The 18283-nt window shown below is 33.9% G+C and overlaps 1 protein-coding gene across 9 annotated transcripts in view; it reads left to right on the top strand.

Moving 5' to 3' along the window:
* Window positions 1-18283, top strand: part of NBEAL1 (neurobeachin like 1) — a 151048-nt gene that overhangs the window by 67662 nt on the left and 65103 nt on the right. For all 9 annotated transcript variants that reach the window (XM_043910343.1, XM_043910340.1, XM_043910344.1 and 6 more), the window contains 11 exons: window positions 1099-1184; window positions 1968-2057; window positions 5184-5352; window positions 5780-5913; window positions 6982-7141; window positions 7250-7352; window positions 7860-8016; window positions 9827-9985; window positions 11678-11837; window positions 14486-14574; window positions 17569-18144. In XM_043910343.1, the coding sequence (XP_043766278.1) occupies window positions 1099-1184; window positions 1968-2057; window positions 5184-5352; window positions 5780-5913; window positions 6982-7141; window positions 7250-7352; window positions 7860-8016; window positions 9827-9985; window positions 11678-11837; window positions 14486-14574; window positions 17569-18144 (1883 nt within the window). The remainder of the gene's footprint in view (window positions 1-1098; window positions 1185-1967; window positions 2058-5183; window positions 5353-5779; window positions 5914-6981; window positions 7142-7249; window positions 7353-7859; window positions 8017-9826; window positions 9986-11677; window positions 11838-14485; window positions 14575-17568; window positions 18145-18283) is intronic.

The following is an 18283-nucleotide window of genomic DNA, read 5'->3' as shown; positions in this document are numbered from 1 at the left end:
CATACTTTAACAGTTTGTATTAGAACCTTGTCATTATTTTAAAACACGTCAAAACATTTGAAGTTAAAAAAAAAAAAAAAAAAAACATTTGAAGTTGATCTTTAATTTCAATAAATTCCAAGTTAATAATAAATCATTTATTGTAGTCATTACAGCTATATAGCTTAGATTTTGCTCTTAGTTTTTCCTACATAAAATTTTACTCCTATGAATAATAATTGTTTTATAGTATTCATAGTGATTTTTTTTAATGGCCACATGATATTTCACTGGATTCACTATGTATGATTTATATTGTTTATAATTTTAATATTGATAAAAACATCAAATATTAAATATGATGAACTATTATACCAATTTTTTTTCATGTTTTGATGGATTTGCTTATGATAAGTTCCCAGGATAAATATTTAAAGTGGGTGAATGTTTTTATGGCTCTTAATTACATTTTACCTAATCAGTTTCCATAAGGAATATACCAATTGACAGTGTCTACCAGTAACAAATAAGTAAACCAGACTCACCACTGCTGCATTAAGATAGAATGATTAATATTGTTTCCTCCATTTTTTGTGTAAAATGGAACCTTATTTTTAATTTTTTAATCGGAGAAAAATTGCTTTACAATGTTGTGTTGGCTTTGGAACCTTGTTTTAACTTGTTTTATTTTTTTTAATTTTGTTAGTAAAGTCAGTTATCTTTTTTTTATTTGTTATTCCACTCATTTGTTATTCCATTTCTATTACAACTATTCACATTATTGGTTGGTTGTTTTGCCATTTTATCTTACAGTTTTGAATTGTTTTACTTTCAATAAATATATAAACTTTGTTATATTTTTTATTAGTTTTTGATGCTATATAAAAGTTCTTTTCTGTAGCAGACTTTGATCAATCCTCTCCCGCAACTTTACTTGTGTTGGATAAATTGGAGATGATATAAAAATAAAGTACATTTTGGCTACTGTGTTTTAACTGTATTACATAAGAAGTTTGAAACAGCTAATTAAAAATTTCTTTCTGATTACACAGAACTGAGGAGGGCATATATAATTCAATGATACGTGTGTGTTTGTGTGTGTGTATAAATAATTTTTAGGTCCAAACTGTTTAAGCCCTTGGAAATTTCAAGAGTCTGACATGGCTGACCTGCCTGGTAACGTCCTTCTTCACTACACTGCAAAGGTCAGAGGAAATGTGCGGAGTGTTCACCTAGCTGTAACTATGTTGTGAACTAAAATTCCATTTTTATTCCTTTTGTCATTTCAGTTGGTAATTGAGGAGGATGGGCTTGAATTATCATTAAAAATTGTTAATTTTTAAAAGAAAATGGGGAGCAGTAAAAATTATGTTGCAGCTCTCAACTAGGATTCAGATGTTGTATCATTCCAGTATTATAAATGGGAATGCTTGTAGTGGGAATTTGCACTAATGAATCAACTTAAATGTGAAGTTCCCTGCTTTATAAACCTTAATGGAAGTTAACAGATAACTTTAGCAATTTCGAGAGTAGCAGAAAAAGCTAATTTGAATATGACTAAAATTATTGGTGATATAAAAGGTGAAAATAGTGTCTTATGTCAGTGGTTTAATTTTTCTGTCGTTATAATTTTTGTACTAATGGGACTAAGACATTGAATTTTAAAAAAAGTAAAATATTTCTTTTGCACATACTGGTTTAGAATAGAAAGAGTTTTAAATTATGTGGTTAGTGAATGGTAAGTTCTAGCTCAAACTTATCTGTCAGTTGACAAGCAGAAATGACCTGCATTTTATGAGTAAGTGTGTTAGAATCTAGTCCTTGATTCTTTTGAAAGAGAATAGTAATACTAAACTTAATATTGTAGGCATCTTATCATTGAGTATACTATATACCTTTTAAAATTATGATGAAATGTTCCATATATAAAGTTATGTTTTGTCTTAATTGTGCTTAGCTGTTTGCTATTATTTTTCTTTTATTTTTAGGCCTGCAAAAATTCGATCTGTCTTGATTTATCTACTAATTGTTTCCATGGAAGGTTAACAGGAAACAAAGTAGTAAACTGGGACATTAAGGTAAGTTAATGGTGAACATTGGGCATCAAATTATCTAAGTTGACTGATCGTTTGAAAGCATTTGTCTTTTGAGCAGCCCCAGATTGATCTGAGTAAGTCCAATTTAAAATATCTGCAGGTACAAAAAATAAAATAAAATAAAATAAAATATCTGCAGGTGAACAGTTTGAAGGATAAACAAATAAGTAATTGCATGACTATTTAATTTTTTTGTAACTTAGTTATCTTTTTAAGTTATGCTGTCAGTTTTCATAAGAAAATTATGCTGCCCTCATTAATTGCTCCACTTGTAAGGTATTTAATCCCTAAAACTATGTAACAGATTTCAACCCCTCAGAGACTTCATTGATTATTCCTTTTCTCCTATATCATACACTTCTCCTTGTCTAGTCTCCTGTCCATCAGCTTTAAACAAACTTAGATCTTTCCTCTCTGAGGTTAAAGAGTGATTTTTCCTCTTCTTCAACACACCGTCTAGCCTTCACATCTGGTTTGCCTTTTTCGTGTGCCTCATATTTATGTCTCAGCTGTATATGTTATCTTTGCATCTGTCTAAAGGCCTCTACTTATTTTCCAGGATTGAGTTAACTCTTCTTCTCATGAGTACTTGTAGCAGTTTTTATTATTTCACTCATCATGGTGAATAGTTAACGGTTTGCTTGCTTGATTCTCCAGTAGTCCTTAAGAACTTCGAAGGAAGGACCACTGCTTTTTTCTACCAGTGCCTGGCACCTGGGATATACAATAAGATCATTGACTGAGTGATTATAAACTAGTAAAGGTTATTTGGGCTAATGTGAAAGTCAGAGACATCCTATTTCTAAAATATAGAATTTCTTTAAAAGATATATTAAATAGACACTATAACCTAAGTAAAATAAAAATAGAAGACAGTTATGTTGGAACTTGCTGGTAAATCAGCAAAGAAAGCAAAACCCTTTTATCTTCTAGTCATTTAATACCAATCATAAGCTTATTGTTTCAGTGAACAGAAATCATTAGGATAATTCTGCCTGGGCTAAAATGAATGCATCAATTTGTATTATTCTCATGTTATTCATGTAATATAAAGCTTTTTTCTCTTTGACTTTGAGATAACACTTATTCTTACCTGTTAACATAGTAAGATTTATGACAGTGTGCCAGTTTATAAGTTAACTTTTGATGACCTATAAGACTGATTTTATAAGGCCAGTTCTATGGATTACTTATATAGAGAAAACTGATTATTTGTCATACATTATACTTGAAATTCAAAGTAGTCTTTGTTGCCTTGAATATAGCTATGCAGAAGTCAAAAAGAAACAATTATCAAGAAAAAGACTATTGCTTTTTTATACTGCAGCAAAATCAAAGACAAAAAAATTTAAATGACAATTGGAAAAAAATGCTTTCCATCCAAAATTCTAGTTTACTGATTACAAAGCCCTGAAAAATCAATATGAAAAACAGGCAAAGACTAGGAAGAGATTGCTTACAGACTTAAGCTAAATATACATGGCAGTTCAGAACATTTTAGCAGTCTAATCTTATATAGCACCCACTGCATGTCAGGCACTAGGCACTTTTCTTGTGTTAGTTTATCCTTGTAACAACTCATCCTTGAGTGTTAGTTTATCCTTGTAACAACTTTATCCTCATCCTTGTAACAACTTTACAGAGTGGAAATTAATATTATCTTTATCTTATAGATGTGGAAACTGAGGCCTGGGAAATAACTTGTCTAAGATACTGAATGTATCTGAATATATTTTGCTATCCATAATAGTCACTTTGAACTTAGGAGCCATTGACTCCACTTTTTTTAAACTTAGAGGAGTCAGTCATGTTTGTAAAGTAAATACATTCTGTTTTTTCATGACTTGTTCTCCTGTTTGTTATGTCTTATTGCCTTGTGACAGTTGTTATTTCTACATTATTAATGATAATGATATCTACTTAGAGGGTGATGTTTGAATTTCCTATCTTTTGAATTTGTAAACTTTGGAAAACAGAGGTGCATTAAAAATGGTCTGGCCTGGCTAATAAACACAGGAAAAGATCCTCAATATCACTTTGTGTTAAGAGGAAAGCAAATCAGAACTACAATGAAATATCACCTCACACCAGTCAGAATGGCCATCATCAAAAAACCCACAGACAAGTGCTAGAGAGACTGTGGAGAAAAGGGAACCTCCTTGCATTGTTGGTAGAATGTAAATGGATATAGCCAGTATGGAAAACAGTATGGAGATTCCTTAAAAAACTAGAAATAAAACTGTCATACAACCCAGCAATCCTACCACGAGGCATATACCCTGAGGAAACCAAAATTGAAAAAGACACATACACTCCAGTCTTCATGGCAGCACTGTTTCCAGCATCTAGGACACGGAAGCAACCTAGATGCACATTGACAGATGAATGGATAAAGACGCTGCTGGAATGTTACTTAGACATAAAAAGGAACACATTTGAGTCAGTTCTAATGAGACAGATGAACTATTATACAGAGTGAAGTAAGTTAGAAAGAGAAAAACAAATATCATGTATTGATGCATATATATGGAATCTAGAAAGATGGTGTGATGACCTGTTTGCAGGGCAGCAGTGGAGACGCAGACATAGAGAACAGACTTAAGGACACGAAGTGGGAGAGGAAGGAGAGATGGCTGAATGCAGAGTAGCATGCAGACGTATGCACTACCATATGTAAAATAGAGAGCCAATGGGAATTTGCTATATGAAACAGGGAACTCAAACCAGGGGTGTGTAACAACCTAGAGGGGTGGCAAGGTGTGGGAGGTGGGAGGGGTGTTCAAGAAGGAGGAGCATATGTGCACCTAAGACAGATTAATGTTGATGCATGGCAGAAAGCAATGCAATATTGAAAAGCAAGTATTCTTCAGTTAAAAATACATTTTAAAAAATGGTCTGGCTTTGTCTCTCTTGAGTATTCATTATGGTGACCCTTGAGGCTGCCCTTAAAGCATATGCCCATAAGGGTCAAGGGTTCCTTTAGCTTAGGCTGTTGTATACCTTGCTTAAAACTTTAGCAAATTATGACCTCATACATGCTGTATAGGTATTAAATGATAAAATTGCCCATGCATCATGAGATTAATCAACTGTAGTTTCCTCTTTCAGGACGTTATAAACTGCATAGGTGGATTAAATGTACTCTTTCCTCTATTGGAACAAATCAGCCACTTTGGTGAAGGACAGATTCCTGAAGGACTGAATGAAAGCACAGTTTCTGAGTTGATAACACCTGTAGAAGGAGATTGGGTGGTACTGACCTCCACAAAGGCATCAGGTATTTAGCTGAATTAATATGAAATGGTCATTGAGAAATGTGAGAATTAATTGGAAATGTCTTGCTGCCATTTGTAGCTGAAGTGGTCCATTCCTCATTTTCCTAATGGAGTTCAGAAAATTCATAATACTTCGTTCAAAACACTTATGATGTTGACTGTACTCTTGACTATCCTTAGTTTGTACTGTTAGCAGAAATCTGCCAACACTATTAAATTTATGGTAGAGAAAATAGTTACATGTACGTATAAATATATAATATGCAGTCACTGTTTTCTTTGATACTTATGTTCTGCAAGTGACCTTTAGGATGCAAATTCCTGAGCCCAATTCCTTGTTTGTTACAATATGTGTTATGATGTAGCGCATCTGATATAAAAGTGATTAGAGTAATTATGATAATTAATGACTTGTTCACAATCCCACAGAGTCAAGACTCGAGAGAAATTTAATTGCAACATTTATCTTGATTGTGAAACACTTTATTCAAAGACATCCTATTAACCAGGACAACCTTATTCACTCCCATGGAGTTGCCGTTCTTGGAGCCTTACTTCAGAAGGTGAGCTAGTCTAACATTCTGCAGATATTTCTGATGATTATAATTACCAGTTAGTATTGAGACTTTTTCTTTCCAGTAGTTAAATATGTTTTAAAAATTATACTATCATAACTTAAGTTATATTAGTGAATATAATTCATTTCACAAGCAGCTTTTAAAACTTTCTATGAAATCACCTTATATAAGAACTACTTATCTTACATGACAGTGTATAATCTTTGATATTCAGGACCTTATGTGTTAACTTTGATATCTGGGTTATTTGATCATTTAAAGACTCTATTTTAGACACGTGCACCCCGATGTTCATCGCAGCACTGTTTATAATAGCCAGGACATGGAAGCAACCTAGATGCCCATCAGCAGATGAATGGATAAGGAAGCTGTGGTACATATACACCATGGAATATTACTCAGCCATTAAAAAGAATTCATTTGAATCAGTCCTAATGAGATGGATGAAACTGGAGCCCCTTATACAGAGTGAAGTTAGCCAGAAAGATAAAGAACATTACAGCATACTAACACATATATATGGAATTTAGAAAGATGGTAACGATAACCCTATATGCAAAACAGAAAAAGAGACACAGAAATACAGAACAGACTTTTGAACTCTGTGGGAGAAGGTGAGGGTGGGATGTTTTGAAAGAACAGCATGTATATTATCTATGGTGAAACAGATCACCAGCCCAGGTGGGATGCATGAGACAAGTGCTCGGGCCTGGTGCACTGGGAAGACCCAGAGGAATCGGGTGGAGAGGGAGGTGGGAGGGGGGATCGGGATGGGGAATACGTGTAAATCTATGGCTGATTCATATCAATGTATGACAAAACCCACTGAAATGTTGTGAAGTAATTAGCCTCCAACTAATAAAAAAAAAATAAAGACTCTATTTTAGGAATATGCTCTAGAGTTATATCAGAAAAATTAATGTTTAAATTGTTAATATTTTTCTAACCAAGATTTTTATATTTAGTAGATGTTCTGAATTAATCATTCCAACTTACAGCTTAATGACAATTGTTTAAACTGAACTTTACAAGAACCTTCTGTCTGGATTTCAGGTGCCTAGCGCTTTGATGGATGTTAATGTATTGATGGCAATTCAGTTACTCATTGAACAGGTATCATTAGAGAAAAATATGCAGCTCCTGCAACAAATGTATCAATATTTACTCTTTGACTTCCGTATTTGGAACCGTGGAGATTTTCCCTTTCGAATTGGTGAGCTCAGGCTGTTGGATAAAATTTTATAGTTTCTTTAGAAATTTATTACCACCTATGTGACTTTTATTTTAGGTATATAATTTAAGAGTAAACTTTCTATTTTAGGTCACATACAGTATCTTTCCACCATCATCAAAGACAGCAGGAGAGTTTTCCGAAAGAAGTATGGTGTGCAGTTTCTCCTGGATACACTTAGGATTTATTATGGGTACGATGTCCTTCTCAGTTTGATAATGTGTCTGTTACTTGATTGGAGCACTTAGATTGTTATGTTTTCTAGCAATTCTGATACCTTTAACTTCAGAGAGCCAGGATGTTGTGAAGGTTAAAAATGATGAACAAAGGATCACATACAAGGGCAACTTACTCAACTTTTCTGTGCCAAGGTTTTCTGCTTTGTTACAATGACAATTGTATGATTTCCTGTGTTTATTTTGAGGATTAAATTAAATGAAATAATAATATGTAAAGCACTTAAAATTGTGTCTGCTACATAGTACATAAATATAAACTGTTTTTAACAATTTATATCTTTATTATTGCAACTCGTAACTTAAAAAGGTTTTTCTTAAAAGAAAAAGAAGTCAAAGATACTATGAATTCTGATAGTTACATGCAAACATCTTCTTTTAAACTATGAATTCTTTTATATATAAAAGTTCAAAGATGTAAAAGTTAAAAATTTCAATTGTTTCTTGTTTACTTTCTGTTTTAGGAGTGATTGTAAGTATAGTGAGCTGTCTCCCGATGATATTCGAACAATAAGGACTTCTTTGTATGGACTAATTAAATATTTTCTGAGCAAAGGCGGAACTCATGAAGAGATACAAAGTATTATGGGTTACATAGCTGCTATCAATGAAGAAGAACAGGTATTATGCTCTTGATAAACCTGTTCGTTTTAATAATTATGTTGCTGTATCATAGTCTTTTAAACTTATATGTATATACAACATATTTTAAGAGATGTTTATAGTGTCACATAATATTATTGTACAGTTAAAGAAGTAAATTTTATCTCATAACTGAAAGTTTAATAAACTAAATGGCAGTATAATAAAATATTTTAATTAGCTAGAAAGCAGAGCATGGAAATAGTTGCTCTGGCAATTATGAAGCCTATTTTCATAGGCCATGTACTATATGTTTAACAAAAGTTACTAGGTAGATTTCTGACATAAATTTAAGTATTTAATAGGTTCATAAAAATTTTACATAAAGAGTAAATTATAACTATTTCTATTTTTAAATTCTTTCACATACACTATTCATTTATACCTTAGAACTACCCTTTAAGACAGTGGTTCTCAATGTATGGACCCACTTAGCTGAGAATTTTTTACAGAAATCCAAATATATGTCCAAATCAAGCCCTCAAGGTGATTCTGATGTATGGTAGAATTTGACCACTGACATAAAATATACAGACCAGGGATTACTCTTCCCACATGTACATTCGAAAATACGTGCTCAGAGAGATTAGGTGCCATAACTTGAAAAGTCACACAGCTGGTAAACCTGGAATGACGTAGCCCAGGCGTTTTGGTTGCTGTTTCTGTACTCTCAACACCAAATCTGAGCAGCCTTAATTTATGTTGACTGGAGAATTTTGTCCTCTATCATGAAATATGCATTGTGTACTCAGTGGTAATATGACTTCATAATTGGTAGTATATAGATAAATTAACTTAGGCTATTTCCTTACAAGGTTGAACTACTTCAAAAGCTTCTCATTATTTAGAATAATGAATAACCATCTTATTTCATGATTGATGTATTGTCACCTATGCTATGGTTCATTGCTAATAATATTTTCTTGATCAATTTAGTCAAACATTTATTAAATACTTAACTATATGTTTATTGAATACTTACTATACATATACATAGAATAATACTAGATATTGTAGATATTTAATGATGAAAGAATTATCATTCTTGTTTTTAGCCTAATGAAGGCAGGGATTGATAAGAAACGTTTATAAGTAATTATGAAACTAAAAAAAAGCATGATAATATCTGTAAGAGAAATATGAAGTAACATGAGATTTCCACTGGAGAGTGTTAGATGTTGAGGAACCAGATGGAAGAGTTTATGGAAGAGATGGCTGTATGGAAGAGAAGGACTTTATGGAAGAGAATGGTTCAGCAGGGAATGTGGGTAGTGAGAGGCTGTGCAAAAGGAAATGGATTGACAAGTTATTATTATTAGAATGGAGATATATGAAGCAATGATTTTCAAACCATAATTTTCATCATCCTGGGATTCAGAGACACATGGCTATCTTATGGTATTTATAACATGGGTAGAAGTAAGATACATGACAACAGTAACACAAAATGAGAGAGGGAAATAAATGGCTTAAACACTTGCATTATTTGGAAAGTGAAATAGACCAATTTAAGTTAGACTGTAGCAAGCCAAGAATGTATATTGTAACCTCAACTATAATCATTAAAACAATCCTCCTAAGTAAAAAAAAAAAAAAAAAGAAATGGAATAAGACAAAAGCATAATGAAGGAAAAGGCAAGGCAGGTTCAGAAGACTTCTGATAATCTAGTTAAGCTAAAACATTAGGGGACGTTGGGTTTAGTTAAGTAACTGTCTGCGGTTTATGACTTTCATTTGTGCTTCTGTATATGAGTGTGGTTATTTGTTTTGTGTTGCTTAATTTTAAAAGCTTCTTGGAATTTTGGACATACTCTTCAGCCTCCTACGTACCAGCCCAACTAGAGGTCAGCTTTTCTTACTACTGTTTGAACCTGGAAATGCTGACATACTTTATGCCTTGCTCTTAAATCACAAGTACTCTGACAAACTAAGAGAAACCATTTTTAAGGTACAGAAATGTCTTAAGCATCTTTATATTTGGGGACATTTGTGGGTATATGAATTTACTTGGAGCATATCCATTCTATGAATGTTAATTCTTTTTTCATGTTCCTACTTCTAATTTTAAATTGTTCGGTTTGTTTTGATACATATTTTTCATGTTTTTGCTGTTTGTGTATTTAAAAACTGTATTATTATAATCTAATTAGTAATTTCAGTGGAAAATCCATTTTGTCACACTCAATAGAAAAACTCTTACCTCCTTTTGACTTCCCGTGGGTCTTTGTGGCCCATCATACTAAGCTTATTTAGCACCCACTATTTATCAAGCACTAAGCCCATTTTGTGGCTCAGATGGTAAAGCATCTGCCTACAATGTGGGAGACCTAGGTTCAATCCCTGGGTCAGGAAGATCTCCTGGCGAAGGAAATGGCAACCCACTCCAGTATTCTTGCCTGGAGAATCCCATGGACGGAGGAGCCTGGTATGCTACAGTCCATGGGGTCACACATAGTCGGACACAAGTGAGCAACTTCACTTTCACTTCTCTAAGCCCATTTTATGTATAGTTTATATAGTCCTTGCAGCAACTTTATGAAGTGGATATTATTATTATCATCATGTTACAGATGAAACTGAAGTGGGGAAATTGGGTAACTTGTTAAAGGATGGTAGGACATGTTTTATTAAGCTTTCCAGAATATCCCAGACTTTGAACTTTGACTGAAGCCACCCCCTCCACCTTTTTGGTTAACTAAAATTTAAAAAAGTCAGTCATATTTCTACTGCAAATGCATTTTTTTCATCATTTATTCTCCTTTGTTATGCCAAATTCCCTGTGGGTGTTGTTTCCCCCTACATCATTAGTGTGACGTAAAGTCTACTCGTGGGGTTGTTTGGATTGCCTCTATTTGGAATTCCTAAATTTTGGAAAACAAAAGTACATTAATGATGGTCTGACATAGTCCCTCCTGAGTATTGGTTATGGTGACCCCTGAAGCTATTCTTTAAAGCCATGCAGGGTACCTATATGGAGATTTAATGTCATTTCTTCAAAAATGGCCCCGCAGAGGTTGTTCATGATACTATTTTGCCAAGATTACCCTTTCCATAAACACTTTCTGTATGTCACTTTGTAAAATTAATGATTTAACTTCAAGATGTTTGAGATTACTAATTCATTCTTCCATTTTAACATATGGATGAGGTGTTTCACAGTATTTCCTTGTTGTTGAAAATTATTTTGACAACTATCACATAAATAGATTACTAGATTGATCTAGAAGTATCTTTCTTATCTTTCAGAGCACACTTTTATTCTTGCAAGCTACAAGATGTTTTCCCTCTACACTTTAAGCCATTAAAAGAAAATTAAATTATTTCTTTAAATAATTTTTAAATTATTATTTTAAATTACTATTTTAAATTATTTCTTTTATTTACCAAGAAATTGATATAAATTGGGGTTTGAAACATATTAATTATTCAGATGCAGTTGCACTTCAGTCCAGTTTATTTTTAAGTTCATTTTTTAATGAGAGCAAGATATGGAATAGTCTTCCCTATTAGTGCTGTTTTTAATTCTCAAGGAATAAAATGCTCCAAAAACATTGTACACTAATATTTATTCAATATTAACCTAAGTGACAACTGTTCTTAGTTTTCTATATTGAGATGAATATATTACCATTGTGACCAGGTTATGGAACAGATGTTGAAATGCACAAATGTTTATGAACGAAGTAAACAACGTATTCGACTCAGAGAAGTTGGCTACTCAGGATTTGGACTCCTTCTTAATGAAGCACCTGTTAATACTTCTCTGATTAAAAGTCTCACCAATCAAATTATAAATACAGGTATGACCGAGGCTAAAAATACTGATGCATAGAAATCTTCTTCATCATCATATGATTCTACTTGATGGCTCTAAATTTTTTTTCTTTTGAAGGTTCTTTCCCCCCCTTTCCTCAGGTTGCTTTTAAAATTACCTGTTACTTGATTCAGCAGGGCTTTCAACGGATACTGTTTCAAATATACCTTTGTTGTTTTTGTCTCCCCAGAGCATAGCATAGAACCTTACTTGGCATGCCTTCAGTAGATGTTTATTGACTGAGTGATAAGCAAATAATTGACTATGTAAAAAGAAAAGGACACTAGAGAAAATATGTACAAGATATTGTTTTTCTTTACAGAGCTTAAAATCTTAAAGGAAAAATGACTAATTTTAGATATTCTTTTTTGTTTCTAATTTTGCTTTTATAAACCTTTTTGTTAGTACTTACTGTGAACTGTAGAGTTTATATCAGATGCTAGAGATTCAGAAAGACCTTAGATAAGCTTCTTTGTGAGTGGTTTATCATCTTATTGGTAAGACAGATACATGAGAAGGTAATACAAGTATAAGATCCAAGCAGCATGGACAGTATGTTTAGGCAATCAAAGAACAGCTATTTATGGTTTACTGAGGAAGATGTTAAACATTCTAAACCTATTGTCTTTGTAAAATGTAAACAGATCTGTGATTCTTAAAATGAAACAGTTATTTCAGCATTTATGTGACTATTATGTATCATTCTTTTTTTGAGAAAGCAGAAAGCTGGAGGCATCATACTTTGGGATTTCAAATTACACTACAAAGTTATAGTAATCAAAAGAGTGTGCTCCAGTATACATAAAAATAGTCACATAAAAAAGTGAAACAGAATCAAGAGCCCAGAAATAAAACTATGCATGTACAGTAAACTAGTATTTGATAAGGGGTCCCTGAACTCAATGGAGGGAAGATACTCTCTTCAATAAACGTGGTTGGGAAAACTGAATATTCACTTGTAGAAGAATGAGAATGGACCCATACACCACCCACAAAAATTAACTCATATAGATTAAAGATTTAAGTGTAAGAATTGAACTGTAAAAATCCTAGAAGAAAACATAGGGGAAAAGCTGTTTGACCTTGGTCTTGGCAATGGTTTTTTACATATGACAGCAGAAGCAACAAAAATCAAAATAAACCATGGGATTAGATCAAACCAGAAAACTACATAGCAAAAGGAACCATCAACAAAAGGAAAAGGCAGTCTATAGTATGGGAGAAAATGTTTATAAATCAAATCTTATAAGGAGTTAATATCTAAAATATATAAGGAAATCCTACAACTGAATAGCAAAAAATCCAATTAAAATATGAGCAAAGGATGTGAATAGACATTTTTCCAAAGAAGATGTACAAATGGCCGACAAGTACATGAAAATAAGCTCAACATCCTTAGTTATAAGGGAAATGAAAATCAAAAACACAGTGAGTTATCACCTCCCAACTGTTAGTTTGGCTGTTACCAAAGAGAGAGGAGAGAAAAAGTGCTGGTGGTGAGGATGCGGAGAAAAGGGAACCCTTGTGTGCTGTTGGTGGGAATGTATTATAAGTTGGTGCAGCCACTACTGTTTTTCAGTCGCTCAAGTTGTGTCTAACTCCTTGCAGCCCCATAGACTGCAGCATGCCAGGCTCCTGTGCCCACTGTCTCCTGCATTTTGCTCAAATTCATGCCAGTGGACATGAGTTCATTAAATTTGAGCTGATTGTCCATTGAATTCATGTCTAGTCAGCTCAGATTCAATGGATATGAATTTGTAGCCACTTTGGAAGGTTCTTAAAAAATTAAAAATAGAACTACCACATGATTCAGCAGTCCCTCTTCTGGGTATATATCTAAAGGAAATGAAAGCATATCTCAAAGAGGTATGATCTGCACCGCTATGTTTATTATACCATCATTCTTGATGGTCAAGATACAGAAACAACCTAAGTGTCCATTGACAGATAAATGAGTAACAAAAGTCAGGCATGTATATATGTGTGTGTGTATATATATACACACACAAAAAATGGAATATTGGCCATATAAAAGAAGGAAGTCCTGCCATTTGCAACACATGGAAAAGCCTACAAAGCAATCTGGTAAGTGACGTAAGTCAGGCAAAGAAGGACAAATGCCATGTGATCTCACTTAACCTGTGGGGGAAAAAGTGAGAAACAGGGTAGATGGGTGGTTGCCAGAGCTGGGGCAGTGAGGGAAACTGGTAAAGGTACAAAGAGTGAAAACTTTTGGTTGTAAAATAAGTATGTTTTGCGGATCTAAGTTATAACATGGTGACTGTTGTTAACAATACTGTGTTGTATATTTGTAAGTTGCTAAGAGAGCAGACCTTAAATGTCCTCACCACAAAAAGAATTATGGTAACTATGTGAGATAATGGATGTGTTTAATAACTTTATTGTATAATCATTTCACTATGTATATATATAAAATCATTGTGTTTTGTACCTTAAACAATGTTTTTATGTCAGTTATATCTTAATAAAGTTGAGGGAAAAGGCATCTTTGTTGACAGCACGAAAAAAGTATAAATGAAATGAATATGTCAGCTTATATATAACTATTAACACATTTCTTTCTGTTTTTTTCTCTAATACTTAATTTTAACTGTCTTTTTTTTTCTATCATAGATCCTGCTATTAATTTCAAAGATCTGTTGTCTGTGGTATATATATCTCACAGAGCCTATATAAATGTCAGGGTGGTCATCTGCAGAAAGGTTAGTAAACTTTAAAAATATACTCTAAGAATTGCAGTATTATTGTATTGTGAATAACCTTTATATTAAGTATTTTTCACCAGATATAAGTTCTAATATCTTTTATATGACATAATGTTATAGTTTACTTTTTGAGGTGAATTAACTTTATGTAATAATAAGAAATATAGCATACAAATTTGTTCTTCTTCACCATACATGAGCTCCTGGAAATAATGCCCTTCTCAGAGTCAAAAATATATTCCCAGAGGCTATTTTCTTTATAAAGATCCTTCAGTTGTGACCTTTTCTAATTCATATACCATGTTTTAGAGTTTCTGAGTCTTTTGACCTTTATGGAAAGGGTTTTCTGTAGTTTATGAGTGTATTCCAACAATTATTTGCCTTCAGTCCACTCATTTCACCTTTAACTAAGTTGATGAATGGTAATCCCATGTGCTTCTTCCTGCTCAAAACCTTTTCTGCTGGCAACCAATGACCAGGCTGGTATTTAATTTGCTTCCTTGCTTTTCTTTTTCATTTTGTTTGCTAATTATGTCACAGTACTTTCCATCAGTAAATCTGGATGTATATTTCTCCTTTTTTCTTTAATTTTTATTTTATTTATTACTTATTGATTGATTGCACTGGATCTCTGTTGCTGCACGCAGGCTTTCTCTAGCTTTGGTGAGCAAAAGGCTTCTCTTTGGTGTGGTGCACTGGCTCCTCATTACAGTGGCTTCTCTTGTTGTAGAGACGGGCTCTAGGTGCTTGGGGTTCAGTAGTTGCAGCAAGCAGGCTCAGCAGTTGTAGCTCACGGGCTCTAGACATGATGGGCTCAGCAGTGTGGTACACGGGCTTAATTGCCCTGCAGCATGTGGAACCTTCCTGGACTAGGGATCAAGCCCGTGTCTTCTGCATTGGCAGGTGGATTCTTATCCACGGTACCACAGGAAAGTTCCCATGTTTCTCTTTAACAGCCACATAGTTTTTTACTCTATGACTGTTCTATAAAGTGTAATGTGGTTTCCTATTGATGGACATTTTTAGATTGTTTCCTGTTTTACCATGTTAACAAACTTCTGTTAGGAGCTTTTTTTTTTTTAACACAGATATTTACCTATCTGTGGTAATACATATGTAGGACATAGTTTATGAAATGCAATAGCTCTTCAAGGAGTTTTCACATTTTACATATTAATGGATTTTGCTATATTTTTCTTGAAGCAAGTCATGTAAATTTATCTTTTTCCTCTCAGTGTGCAATTAGAAACCTCTCCCAGTGCAGCCTAGTTTTTATAAAATAGCTGCAAGTCTTATTTCATGGAAACTTTAAAATCATGAAAAGTTTCTTTGCCTACCAAGATTTAATATGTTTAAAGCTGATATTCTGCACTGACAGGCATAGTAGCTCACTGATTGACGGCTTTAAGTGAGGAAAGACACTTCACATGTCACTGTAGCTCACTTTGCTCAACTGCTTTCTGTACCAGCGTCAGTGTACGTAAGAACCATTAGTTTTGAAGTCCACACTGACATAATTCATCTCCTGTTACGAAATTTGTCAGAGTTAGAAATTCTGATAAAGTGATAACTCTGTAAACCCTGGGAGCCGAAGTTCTTTCCATCTACTTAGAAGTTAGTTGGCTTTGTGATTTAAATCTTAAATATCCTAACAGCATTTCTTATACATTTTTTTTTTATTTTTTCAATAATTTTTTTGGAATACAGTTGGTTTACAGTGTTGTGTTAGTTTCTGCTATGCAGCAAAGTGAATCCGTTGTACATATACCCACTTTTAAAGATTCTTTTCCCATGTAGATCATTACAGAGTACTGAGCACAGTTCTTTGTGCTGTACGGTTGGGCTTTGCTCTTCCCCAAGACCCTTCCTGTTCTCTACCGGAAGGCAGTGTGGTATAGTGGGGAGAACTTGGGTTCTGGGGCCAGACCACTTTTAACATCATTTCTGATACAGTGTTTGAAAATTTGTTTTTATCCAAAAAATATGAAGTCATTTGGGATTCTAGAGATCATATATATTGTCACGTCAATACCTACTCTTTAATTTCAGTTTCTTATTCTAGCTAAATAGCCGCATCCATCTCACTGGAAATAGTTTTCTGGAATTAAAGTTCAGTTTTTGTTTGTTTGCACCATATAGAGTTAATGAAAAAAAAAGTTTTTGCAAAAGCAGCCTATTAACTTTGCTTGGGGGGAAGAATGATATGGGACATTATTCTTGGTGTCCTTAGGGTCTTTCAAAGTTTTTTATGTATTCTAATGACTCCCCACACCCTAGTGTCAGGACTCTGCGTGGCACATGGCTGTTGTTCATTTCTAAGTCATGTCTGACTCTTTATGACTCTGGGGACTGTAGCACGCCAGGCTTCCCTGTCCTTCATCATCTCCAAAGAGTTTGCTCAAACTCATGTCCACTGAGTCAGTGATGCAATCCAACCATCTCATCCTCTGTTGTCCCCTTCTCCTCCTGCTCAATCTTCCCCAGCATCAGGGTCTTTTCCAACGAGTCACCTCTTGGCAATAGGTAGCCAAAGTCTCAGAACTATCCAATACTTTGGCACATAGCTGATGTTCAGTATTTGCTAAACAAATGTAGTAGGCTCATGGAGAGTATTTAGTTGAGAGGATATAACTTTATTACATTTTATATATACCTTAAATCAGTTTATATTTTTTCTCTGACCAAATTAAGTTAGTAACATGAGTATGTTGGTATGTGGAGGATTATTTTATCTTTTTTCCTTTTTTATCTTTCAGCAAATATTTGAATATATCCCTACTCTAGATATACAATGAGTAGTACTCAGATTAGTTGCGAACCCAGTGTCTGCCCTCCAAATAGTTTCTAATGTAATTAAGAACATAATCTGTTGAAAATGTATCCTCCAAAGTTTCTTATTAAGTTACTTTGTCATGAAATAACTGAAACTGTTTCTGATGTAAAGTACCATTTACCTTTTGACAAATTTTTGCATTCTTAATCTCTTTGCAGATTCTACAGATTTTGCAGTCCCAGCCAGATGCAGCACATCAGATATCTCAACAAGTGGGCTGGCAAGACACCTTAGTTAGGCTTTTTTTAAAAGCAAATTTTGAAAATGGAAATACTCTTCATAAGCACAGTAGGGCTATTATAATGAAAGACAATGATAAAAATATATCAGTGGAGGATATGAAGAGTAACTTTGATGAAAAGACAGATGAAGAAAAAATTGCCTCTTTTGCCTCAGCTCCTGTGTCTTCAGATGAGTGGAGTTTGGAGGATAGACAGTCTCTGGACTCAAACATGCCATTATTTCAAGAAGATAGCTCGATGGGAGAACTATCTTTCAAATCAGAGAATCAAGAAGAATTCTGGCATAATAACCCTTCACCTCTGAGTTTGGATCTCAGTGGCACTGACTCATGTGAACCGAGTGATGGCGGAAGTCAGATGCCAGACAGCCTGCCCAGCACACCTTCCCCAGTAGAGTCCATGAAGCCATTTCCTGTGCAGGCCGACAGAGAAAGCAGCGTCACAAATGATGTGGGTTTTAGTGATGACTTCTCTTTACTTGAAAACAAAGAGGTAAGATGCCTTATTTGTCCAAATATGTTTTTATTTTCATATGTCTAACCTCAGAAATGTGTAATTGTTAATCACTTCATATATTATTCATGTTCCAAGTCTCATGATTGAAGCTATTAGACACCTAGAAGTCCCACAG

Source organism: Cervus elaphus, chromosome 8 (genome assembly GCF_910594005.1).
Source record: "Cervus elaphus chromosome 8, mCerEla1.1, whole genome shotgun sequence".
NCBI lineage: Eukaryota > Metazoa > Chordata > Mammalia > Artiodactyla > Cervidae > Cervus > Cervus elaphus.
Note: the sequence above shows the minus strand (reverse complement) of the source record. Positions and strands in the feature narration are given on the sequence as shown.